This window comes from Borostomias antarcticus (assembly GCF_949987555.1).
Source record: "Borostomias antarcticus genome assembly, chromosome: 20".
NCBI lineage: Eukaryota > Metazoa > Chordata > Actinopteri > Stomiiformes > Stomiidae > Borostomias > Borostomias antarcticus.
This window is the reverse complement of record NC_140253.1, coordinates 4,618,820-4,631,281: the sequence shown is the minus strand read 5'-3', so window position 1 is coordinate 4,631,281 and position 12,462 is coordinate 4,618,820. Positions and strand designations below refer to the sequence as shown.

At 46.1% G+C, this 12,462-nt stretch overlaps 1 protein-coding gene across 1 annotated transcript in view; it reads right to left on the bottom strand.

Annotated features, from left to right (window-relative positions):
- Positions 1-949, bottom strand: part of LOC311322410 (interleukin-8-like) — a gene marked incomplete at both ends in the record, with an annotated part of 1,084 nt that extends 135 nt beyond the window's left edge. The window contains 2 exons of the mRNA XM_084454475.1: positions 164-296; positions 886-949. Of these exons, the coding sequence (XP_084310601.1) occupies positions 164-296; positions 886-949 (197 nt within the window). The remainder of the gene's footprint in view (positions 1-163; positions 297-885) is intronic.
- Between the last annotated feature and the right edge of the window lie 11,513 nt (positions 950-12,462).

Below are 12,462 nucleotides of genomic sequence, written 5' to 3'. Positions count from 1 at the left end.
AGAAGTATACTACAGTCCAAACAGACAGTTGTGCTGTGTGTGTGCGTCTGTGTGTGTGTGCATGTGCATGTGTGTGCGTGTGTCTGTGTGTGTGTGTGTGTGTGTGTGTGTGTGTGTGTGTGTGTGCGTGCCTGCGTGCATGTGTGAAGTACTGAGAACTCACATGATCTCGGTGTCCCTGCAGTGGGAGCTTGCAGGAAACAGCTCCACCCTCTCTATGTGTCGACCAATCGGCTTGCTCTCCGTCTGGATGCAGCGGCAGCGAAGGTCTGCCCCAGGACCCGTCAGGCTCATCCCTGGCAGGGGTTGAAGGTCAAACAGTCAGCATCACATCAGAGAGAGAGAGCAGGATACATAGATAGATAGATTGATAGATAGATAGATAGATAGATAGATAGATAGATAGATAGATAGATAGATAGATAGATAGATAGATAGATAGATAGATAGGTAGGTAGGTAGGTAGGTAGGTAGGTAGGCAGGCAGGCAGGCAGGCAGGCAGGCAGGCAGGCAGGCAGGCAGACAGACAGACAGACAGACAGACAGACAGACAGACAGACAGACAGATAGATAGATAGATAGATAGATAGATAGATAGATAGATAGATAGATAGATAGATAGATAGATAGATAGATAGATAGATAGATAGATAGATAGATAGATAGATAGATAGATAGATAGATAGATAGATAGATGGATGGATATATTGATATGTAGATAGATAGATAGAAACGTAGATAGATAGATAGATAGATAGATAGATAGATAGATAGATAGATAGATAGATAGATAGATAGATAGATAGATAGATAGATAGATAGATAGATAGATAGATAGATAGATAGATAGATAGATAGATAGATAGATAGATAGAAAGAACTCACCTTCAGTGATGGCCAGGAGGGCGAGGAGCACTATAACAGAGGAGATTATGCTGTTCATCTTCATCTTTTAAACAGGTTGGCGTTGAACACTGAACTACGAGGAAGAAAAATTCCTGCTAATGTCTTCCAGTAAAAACTGACGTGGTTTTGCTGGTCCCAAGTGGAGCTTTGAGAAGTACTGTGATGCTCAGGTTATTTATCCTTCTTTTAGTCCGTCTCTTTAAACTCTTCTCTCCTCTCTCTCTCTCTTCTCTCTGTGGATCAGTTTGAATATGCCTTCGACAGGGGAGAGTCGCTCCTTTTATAGAAGCTAACCTGGAAATGAGTCACTAGGAGTTGTGCAATATGGGAGAGTCTGTGAGGGGATTCACCATCAATCTCATGACAATGACATGACTAGTACATATACATAATATAGAAGACAATAACACTCTTACATGTTGATGGAAAAGTGCAGGATTCACAGGAGAGGAATGGGTTTGAGGCTGTTGTGAGTGTGGATGATAACTTCATTATTAACTAATTCATATCCTGATTAGTTTGTTCATATCCTGATTAGTTAACATGGATGTGAGATGGTGAAGCCTACGACGCTATTACCCAGCGGCGGCTACGGATTGCACAGCATACGTATGAGTAAAAGTGAATCACAATTAATGTCACTCCAGTGGACATTTTGTTGCAATGTAGCTTGGGACACATCCTACTGTGTGGCCCGGTTTATGCCACTACTCCAGGAAGCAGCATAGAGGATGTCCGAAAAGTAGGATGTTTGGAAATGCCTCAAAAAATAACGTCGTCATCAGATTTTGATTTAGAATATTCCATTCCAGATTTTCACCACCGTCTGATATCATTCGTTCATCATCGCAAACTCACTTGAAGGCGCCAGTCACGGGGATGTGAGGTCATCTGTGTTGCTTGCAGCATAGGTGCAAGGATGGCGTTGGAAATGGGAGCGTGGTCGAGCACAGCTGTGTAAAGAGTAGCTGATCTACTCCACAGGTGCTTTCATCCTTAGTTCACATAGACTCCCCCCCCCCCCCCCGAATAAAATGGTTGGTCCGCAGTGTAGACTGATATGTTATTGATTGATTTATATGAAATAGGACACAAAGGCTGGGAAGCAGAGTAAAGTATCCTTTATCCCATGCGAGAACATGAGAGTCAGTCAACATTTCGGCCTGACGACGGCCTCTCTCGAGTTGGGGCATATGCTCCATTTCCACCACACCAAAAAGTACCAACTCAACTCTACTCAACTCGCTTTTTGGGGCATTCCACCACAAAAAGATGAGTAGAGGTGAGGTGAGGTGAGCCATTACCTTTTTAGGACCTGCTCCGTCGAGGTCCAGAGGGAGCTGTAGGTAGCGAGGTTGTGTAAACACTGCAAACAGCAGTCAACAGGAAGCAACAGGAAATCCGGGTCAGTCGCAGAGAAACGCAGTCAACGTTCCCTGATCAGACAACATGGTGTTCAGTTTGGCCCACCTTTATAGGCTGTTTATTCACCTTATTTATTTATTTATTTAACTTCCCTCTTCCTGTTTATTCACCTTCCCTCCTCTGGGAAAGCGACGGTTCTGGAGTAATGGCCGGGGTGGAACCACTTTCAGGGAAATCACCTCCTGCCCTCAGGTTCGGCCCGTCTGTCAATATGTAACCTTCCAGGAAGCACTTTGGATATTGTAAAGCCTAATGTTTACAGGTGTGTATAAACTCGTTCAAGGGTCTCCAGGCCAGCAGCTGTGATAAGATAAACTAATATTTCTAGAGAGGTCTTGATCCTTGGGAGGGGGGAGGGGGGGGGGGTCTCTTGTCCAGTCAAGACAGGCATGGCAGTCAGAAGAGGCGGGACACTCTCTCAGTATAAAAGGAAGACAACTGGTTCACAAGACATTCCTGTCAAACCAATTGCTCTCTGGGAGACAGACTAATTATGCTTACTTATCTAAACATTGCTGAGAAAAACATTTAGAAAAACATTTTGCTGGCAAAAATCTGGCATTTCACAAGAGCTTTCAAGGAGACCGAAGATTACACAACTCTACATGAGTGGGATGTGGCTATGAGGAAGCAGACAAAGTAGACAAACATACTCCAGGAGCTCGCTTGATCGCCTCGTTGAGAGGGGTCAGGGAAGAATTTTTACAGCTCACTTTTCTGGCCCCTGGGTGATACTGTTTTTTTGCTTCCCTCTGGAATATGTAGAGGTGGGTCGTATGCCCACCTCCCTTGTTCTCTGTAAAGCGCATTGTGTTGTCTCTGTGTATGAAATGCGCTATACAAATAAAGTTTGATTGGATTGTGATTTGATTTGAAACAAACCCAAACACATCTTTACTGCTCCCAGTGTGCGAGCACGGCTGTGTGACGGTATGTACCTGCATGCACGTGTGTGTGTGTTTGCTCAGTACAGTCTACTCTTGTTTCTACGCTTGTTTTCTGTCATGTGGCATGACAGTAAAATAATACAGTTGGGGTGTTGCTGAAAGATCCAGCGAGCTCTTGTTACATTCCCTGCAGACATGAAGGGGGTAAAAAAACATGTGTGAAATACAAACAGAACGGGCTCAGACATGTATAAAAGAACTAATCAATTCAAATATGTAAATAAAAGATGAATAGATAAGAGCTGGCAGTTGTGCACTGTGCTCAAAGGCACGACACGTTAAGTCTCCAACAGGGTGTGTGAGAAAAGAGCTGAGTGAACCATTCTTCATCCCAGCCTGGTCCTGGTGGGTGAGAAAATGGGTCCCAGACAGCCGAACATTTCCTGATTGAATCAGTCCTCAAGAATATGAGTCTTTCCATCTGTTTGACTGACATCATATCAGCCATCCATCTCTGGACTGGAGGGGGAGAGGATGACTTCCATTCCCCCAGGATGAGTCTGTTGGCAACAATCATTCATCAGAGGCTGCTGAATTGCTACAGGCAGGCTTTTAGTCGACTGTGAACAGCCGAAGATGGCAAGTCCAGCTTGTGGTTGCATGAGTCTTTTATAGACCTTTGAGTACCGGTCCAATATTTTGGACCAGAACCTAGTTAGAGAGGGGCAGAACGAGAAGGCATGAGACAGCGTACCTTCAAATGACCATCAAACATATACACAAACTTAGAGATAAGATGCTTGGAGTCAGGTGGGTTCTTTAAAGTATAATACAATGTATGCTCCTCTGGGAAAGTTTCAGAATTTTGAATCTTGGATCGGACATAATGTCTAGTTTGAAGGTAATGAAAAAAATGTGACTGAGGCAAATTGAATGTATCTCTCAACTGACTAAATGATGCAAATTGTCTGTCTATGTACAGATCTTCAATGGAAATTACATCTTTCTCTCTCCAGACATGATAGATTTTGTCTGACCGTGAGGGTTAAAAAGAGTGATTATAAAACAGATTGGTGTTTGCACAGAGGTCTCCGGGACACTCAGAACACCTCTAACCTGGTTTGAACAGAATGTTTTCAAAACAAAGCTTAAACTCTTAAGAGACCCAGGCTTCTCTACCGTGGAGAACGGCGTGGCCAGCAGGGAGAAGTTGGCAGCAGATTTAGCCAGTTAGACAGATTTAGTTCCTGTTGAGCTTGTAATACCATACATGAGACAAAATTATGGAGTCAAATTTTATTTTTATTTTTTTTAAAGGCTGATGTACATAAGAAAAATAATAAATCAAATATTTACTGGTACTCATGCATGCTCTCCCACATACACACACACACCACATATTCTATATTTACATACAAGGAAGTACAATTTAAGGAAAGGAAAGCAAAGTTACAAGGAGGTGGGTGAAAAGAATGGAATGGAATGCCCCTGGGTGAATATATGTGACAAACTTACAATTCAGAATTTCCCTCTCAAGTGGCCTGCTGTCGTCAGTTGAATGACTTCTTACCTGAGGCCCTCAGGGGCTGTTCACATGCTCACTCAACACCTCACTCAGGCCCTTGGTGTCAATGAGTCATTACTGTTCCCAGTCCACTTACCATGGTTCAATGAGAGAATTGAAAAACCTTCTGTTTGTCACATGTATACCCACCTCCTTCAAACTTTCTATGGGAAATTCCTTATATTGTACTTCCTTATATGGAAATGTACAATATACTGTATGTGGTGTGTGTGTGTGTGTGTGTGTGTGTGTGTGTGTGTGTCTCTTTCAATATTTTTTATTAAGGAAAATCATCATACAACACAAGCAATGAGATAAAATAATGAATAAATAAATGATAAAAACAAAAACAATGATAAGACATAATGAACACTGGGTTAACAACAACAATGATGAGCACAAGCTTATATTTTGATGTGTAGTTTTGAAGAGGCCTCTAGATCCCCCTCATATTGGCTTATAATGTAGTATGCGTGTACACATCGAGACACGGGTGCTCAACACTCCCTACCATCAGCCACATCGATTCCATTAACTGGTGTCATAAAATCAAAATAAAAAAGATGTGTGAAAAGTGAAAGTCTGATTCATTTTTGTAATAATGCTGCACAGAAAGGGCACTAGTTAGTCTGTTATGTTTGTAATTCTTCTTTCAGGAATGTGGACAATGGGGACCAGTCTCTTACAAATTGCTCAAGAGTGCCTCATGTGATAATCTCCCCAGTGGTAAAATGGACATAAGCTTTTCATACCATATTTTTATATCAGGAGGATCTTCATCCAACCACTTATGTAGACTGTACTTGTAACCACAACCATGTGTGTGTGTCTGTGTGTGCATGTGGGAGAGCATGCTCCAGTTGTGAAGTACTTTGTGACCATGTCTGAGAAAAGTGCTTTATAAATATATTGTACTTACTTGCTTACTAAAATGTACGTGTGCATATGTGATATCAAGTTTTTATTCAAATCAGTATAGAATTCTGTGATCCAGAGTTGGATTCAAATTCATCGATACAGTTACAGACACACCCTTTCCATTTTAGAGATCACATTATTTAGTTTAGAGGGCTGCCAGATTTCTGAATAATCCAGCATTTAGGATAAGCGGTTTCATAAATGTCTGCGGCTTGCTTGATTGTACAATTGCATTAACCATGACAATGTGTGACGAATGTGAGTTGGAAAATGGTTTCACCCCGAATCCTGGAAATGGTTTCACCCCGAATCCTGGAAATGGTATGTGAAGGATGTGAAAGCATGCTTGGAATGTGGAACCAAGAAGACCGAGATTTGTTATTTAATTACACACACACACACACACACACACACACACACACACACACACATCTTCAGTGGTCACTTGTAGAATTTGTCCTCTGCATTTTTCCATCCAAGCTGTCCTCCTCCAGGGGCTGACAGGAGCAGTGGGCATCCTCATCAGTGGCCCAGTGCTCAGTCCAAGTTCTGGTCAAGGACTGAGGAGCATCTGTTCTTCATATTGGGGTTCATATGTGGAGGGAACCCGAGTGAGCACGGGGAGAACATGCAAACTCCACACAGAAAGGCCTAGGAGATAGCCCGTGTGGGAATCAAACCCAGGACCTTCTTGCTGTGTGGTGACGGTGAAACGCACCGAGCCACCATGCCCCCCACACGGCCGCGTGCGAAGAGGCAGAGATCTGGGATTTGGCTCACGACTCCCCATGTTCTTCCAACCACACTTTTGCATCATTCTGGACTCTCTCTAGGTCATCCTCGGATGAGTCCTCCAGCAGCGCTTCCAGTCATCCCGGTCCTCCTCTGGCTAGGTGGCCAGTGATTTCACCCCTGCAACTTTCTTCAATACGTCAACACACGTTAGTGTGGGACGCCCTCATGATCAATGCCATGTGTTGGTTCCCACAGCACCAGTTTGCTGGTTGGCAGCTCCCGTTGCAGTGAGTGAGACCAGTCTCTCAATCCCACACGCCTGCCCCCCCCCCTTGCTGACACCCAACCCCCCGTTGGTGTATACATGTGCCAATAGGGGGGGCATTCTCTCAAGTCCCCGGACCCGCCCACACACATACGCACACATGCACGCATGCACTTGGGGGGGGGGGGGGGGGGGAGCTTTACACATGACACACCACATAAGTGTGGCAACTTATAAACACCTAATCTCGCATAGACGGCTGTTTGTCACTTGAATGATTTCTAATTCTTACCTGAGGCCTTCAGGGGCTGTTCACATGTTCACTCAACACCTCACCCAGGCCCTTGATGTCAACAAGTCTGCCATTACTGTTCCCAGTCCACTTACCATGGTTCAATGAAGGAGAATTAAAAAACCTACTGTATGTACATTTCCACTTCCTGGCAATACAGGAAGTCTAAGTCTGAGCACAGGTCGGAGGTTAATCAACGATGCCCCAGCTCAATCAATGAATCCCATCTGACCTTGTGGTATGGCAGGCGGGATTTGGGCATTTTACCAAACTCATAGAAGCCGTTTGGATCTCGCTCTCTCTTTTCATGACAGGCCTATTATTTAGACTTGGGAAGCTTATTCTGTACTGTAATTAACTGCATACCAGTGAGTTCTTTTATGAGTTCCACAGTTGTCAGTGTTGAGTTCTAACTTGCCCCAGTAGGTTCCCTCAGGGTCTCTAAGAAGGCAAAACACTTGATCACATGAACCCATCAAGTGCAGCAGGTTTGATTCATCTCAGATTTAGCACTTGGTCTCGTTAAAACCGAGGGACGGTGTGCGGAGGCTCAATCTATTCTCATTGTTGCCAAAGTCTGATGTCGGCTCCAGCGCCCATCAGAGATTACATGATCAGTCCTTGTTTCCCAGAGATCTGCGCTAGTTCTCTCGGCAACGCTCCGGTTGAAAAAAGCAGATGAGGAGAAGGTTAAGGGGTGTGAAGAATATACGTAAAAGTCCACAGAGTCTTAAAGTCAATGTAATGCTGTTTGTGTGTTTTTGTGCTCATGTAAACAGTCTGGAATGTGCAGTGGAAGGATAGGAGAAAGCTGGGTTGGGGCCGTGGGAAGAAGGTCAACTCTGGGCGCCAGGGTGTCACAAGTAGGGCCTCAGGTGGCTTTCTCAAAGACAGTCACTCAGTGAAGAGGATTTGCTCTCCCAGGACTCGAAATTTGCTATGCGTGTGATAGTGGCCGTTCTGTCGTGGCCTGTATGCAGTGTCGGTGTCGGGTTCACAAGAGGGCTACTTTAGAAATGTGTCTACAGGTGTGATAGATGACTTTCTGCCTTGCAACACCGATGACAATGCACTCGTCTGTTGTATCATGACTCCATGAGGCACACTTACACACACGAACGTGCCTGCATATACCCACGGAACCCACGCCTGGATGCACTGAACAATGCCCACGTGCCTATATGTACGCACACACGCACACACAAGCAACAAAGAAGGGTATTAAGGTTGAGAGATAATTGAGCAGAGGTGGAAGATAGAGATTAAGGTTGTGACGCACAGCAGAACCACAACAAGGAAGAGAGAAGGCTTTAACGTTGAGAGAGAATGGAGGAGAAGAGGAAGAGAGGGAGGAGGGCATTCATGAGAAGAGAAGAGAAACTGTCCTTTTATGAGTCATTGATCTGTTATTGTTCATGTCCATGAAAAGACCTCTACAAACACTGTATGGTGCTCTTCCTGGAAAGGGAATCTAATGAGCCACCTCATTAGTTCAACCACAACATCCTTCGCTGACTAATAATGAGTACTGCAACCAGGTCAAGTGAAGCTTTTCCAGCGCAGTTGTAGGTGTGTGGCAGGGTGAACAGCAGGGGGCTGAAAACACAGCCCTGTGGAACACCGTCTCGCCCCCCCCCCCCCCCTACCCCCCTCCCACAGTAATCCTTTGTTCTTTCCTTTGTTCTCTCTCGTGAAACAAATAAATGCCACTTTCCTGTGTATGAATGCAAGATTGCTTGAGCAGGTGTGTGTGTGTGTGTGTGTGCGTGTCTTGCTTGTCTGCCAGGTGAGTAGTGACATTTTGACGTCAAGAGACCTGCCGGTACATGCTCTCCTGACTGGCGCAGACATAGGCTATGGATTTCTGTCAGACGAATCACTTCATACTTGGGGCTGAGCTATGAATCGATCATGTATCACATTCCCAGGCCTGTGGCTCCAGTCTTTAGAGGTTCAACCATGTGTTGCAAAAAAAATGTGTTTCCTATATATCCAAACACCCCCCAGCACACACACACACACACACACTCTCTCTCTCCCAACACATACACACTCTCCCAACACACACACACACACACACACACACACACACACACACACACACACACACACACACACACACTGCTCCAACTTCCAACAATGTAGCTGATAACATAACTGAGACAGAAAGAAAGCTATTATTAACATGGAATCTGTTCTCTGGTCTTGCTTCTGCAGGCTGCAAGAAGCAGTTGCATTGGGTATTGAACCAGTCTGCTTCAAGGCCTCCATTGACCTTATTCACACGGCGGCCATTTCTCTGTCACATCACGCTCAGGGTGGGAGAATGCGGAAGTATCCATAGTCTAATAGTACAAGTTTGTTATAAAAATAACACTTCAAGATTCGAAATAGTCAAAAATAACATTCAGAATACACTACTGGAATTACAAACTTATGATGACTGGACTGATTGTTTTTCACTGCGGTAGTTTTCACGTTATGAAATACATAGGAGCGCATTAGTCATCAGCTCATTCCCGTCCATGTATTTCATAACGTGAAAACTACCGCGGTGAAAAACAGAACAATCAGCGTCCGGTAATCATGAGTTTGTAATTCCAGTAGGTCTATGGATACTTCCGCATTCTCCCACCCTGAGTATGACATGGCCGCCGTGTGAATAAGGTCAATATCATACCGGTTGCCGAGAAGGTGAAGATCACAGGCCTAAACGACTACAGATCCGTCGCCCTGACCTCTGCAGTCATGAAGGTCCTTGAGCGCCTCGTCCCGGCCCATCTCAAGACCATCACCGACCCACTCCTGGACCCCCTGCAGTTTGCTTACAGAGCCAACAGGTCCGTGAACGGCGCGGTGGACATGGCTCTTCACTACGTCCTACACCACCTGGACACCGCAGGCACCTAAACCAGGATTCTGTTTGTGGACTTCAGCTCGGCCTTCAACGCCATCCTCCCTTCAACGCTATCCTCCCTTCAACGCCATCCTCCCTTCAACGCCATCCTCCCTTCAACACCATCCTCCCTTCAACGCCATCCTCCCTTCAACGCCATCCTCCCTTCAACACCATCCTCCCTTCAACACTATCCTCCCTTCAACGCCATCCTCCCTTCAACACTATCCTCCCTTCAACACCATCCTCCCTTCAACGCCATCCTCCCTTCAACGCCATCGTCCCTTCAACACCATCCTCCCTTCAACGCCATCCTCCCTTCAACGCCATCCTCCCTTCAACACTATCCTCCCTTCAACACTATCCTCCCTTCAACACTATCCTCCCTTCAACGCCATCCTCCCTTCAACGCCATCCTCCCTTCAACACCATCCTCCCTTCAACGCTATCCTCCCTTCAACGCTATCCTCCCTTCAACGCTATCCTCCCTTCAACACCATCCTCCCTTCAACACCATCCTCCCTTCAACGCCATCCTCCCTTCAATGCCATCCTCCCTTCAACACCATCCTCCCTTCAACACCATCCTCCCTTCAACACTATCCTCCCTTCAACACTATCCTCCCTTCAACACCATCCTCCCTTCAACACTATCCTCCCTTCAACACTATCCTCCCTTCAACATCATCCTCCCTTCAACGCCATCCTCCCTTCAACACCATCCTCCCTTCAACACTATCCTCCCTTCAACGCCATCCTCCCTTCAACACTATCCTCCCTTCAACACTATCCTCCCTTCAACGCCATCCTCCCTTCAACGCTATCCTCCCTTCAACACCATCCTCCCTTCAACACTATCCTCCCTTCAACACCATCCTCCCTTCAACACCATCCTCCCTTCAACACTATCCTCCCTTCAACACCATCCTCCCTTCAACACCATCCTCCCTTCAACGCCATCCTCCCTTCAACACCATCCTCCCTTCAACACCATCCTCCCTTCAACACTATCCTCCCTTCAACGCCATCCTCCCTTCAACGCTATCCTCCCTTCAACATCATCCTCCCTTCAACACTATCCTCCCTTCAACACTATCCTCCCTTCAACGCCATCCTCCCTTCAACACCATCCTCCCTTCAACACCATCCTCCCTTCAACGCCATCCTCCCTTCAACGCCATCCTCCCTTCAACGCCATCCTCCCTTCAACACCATCCTCCCTTCAACGCCATCCTCCCTTCAACGCCATCCTCCCTTCAACACCATCCTCCCTTCAACACTATCCTCCCTTCAACGCCATCCTCCCTTCGACGCCATCCTCCCTTCGACGCCATCCTCCCTTCGACGCCATCCTCCCTTCGACGCCATCCTCCCTTCAACACCATCCTCCCTTCAACGCCATCCTCCCTTCAACGCCATCCTCCCTTCAACGCCATCCTCCCTTCAACACTATCCTCCCTTCAACACCATCCTCCCTTCAACACTATCCTCCCTTCAACACCATCCTCCCTTCAACACCATCCTCCCTTCAACGCCATCCTCCCTTCAACGCCATCCTCCCTTCAACGCCATCCTCCCTTCAACGCCATCCTCCCTTCAACACTATCCTCCCTTCAACACCATCCTCCCTTCAACACCATCCTCCCTTCAACACTATCCTCCCTTCAACACCATCCTCCCTTCAACACCATCCTCCCTTCAACACCATCCTCCCTTCAACGCCATCCTCCCTTCAACACCATCCTCCCTTCAACACTATCCTCCCTTCAACGCCATCCTCCCTTCAACACCATCCTCCCTTCAACACCATCCTCCTGGCCACACTGGAGAACAGGCTCTCCCTGCTACTGCTTTGACACAGGGACAGCTTTTTCCCCTCAGCCATCAGCCTTATCAACAAGGCTTCCCTCTGACTCCCCTGCCCCCGGCAATTTTTGCACTATACTGACTACTGCACTGTTTTGTAGTCCAAAAGCACTGTTGGTTTTGCACTATGTTTGTATTTTGCACAGTCCTGTCCTGTTTTTGCACTGGTCCATTGTTGTGTTCTTTTTGGCTCCACAATGTTGCAAAGAAATCCTATGTATGTCAATTTGTACAATGGAAATAAAAGGATTCTGATTCTGATTCGTCACCTTCCTTCCGGTAAATTAGTGGTTTTGTGGAGTGTCATACAGTTGCCCTCAAATCTTCATGTCAATCACACCATTTGCATCATGATGACCTCATTCAAGATCTTAAACAGGTCTCAGAACCAGAAACATATGCTGTAGGCACATGTTGGCCTTCAGGTCAGGATTAGGGTCATCTGTCAAGACCACAGACAGAAAGAGAAAAAAGAGAGTGGTATTTCTCAGTGTTTATCTAACCAGTCATGTGAACAAACATTCTCTGATTTCCCCGTTTCGCAATACCTGGCAGTGCTCCAGGGCCCCTTTCTGTTTATAAGCCACTCCCTTCCAACTATGCACAGTCCCAGTTACACTTCCCCGACAGCCAGAAGAGAAGGACAGAGAAAGAGAGAGAGAAAAGCAGAAACAAATCAGACGGACAGAGATATATAGTGCACTATAGA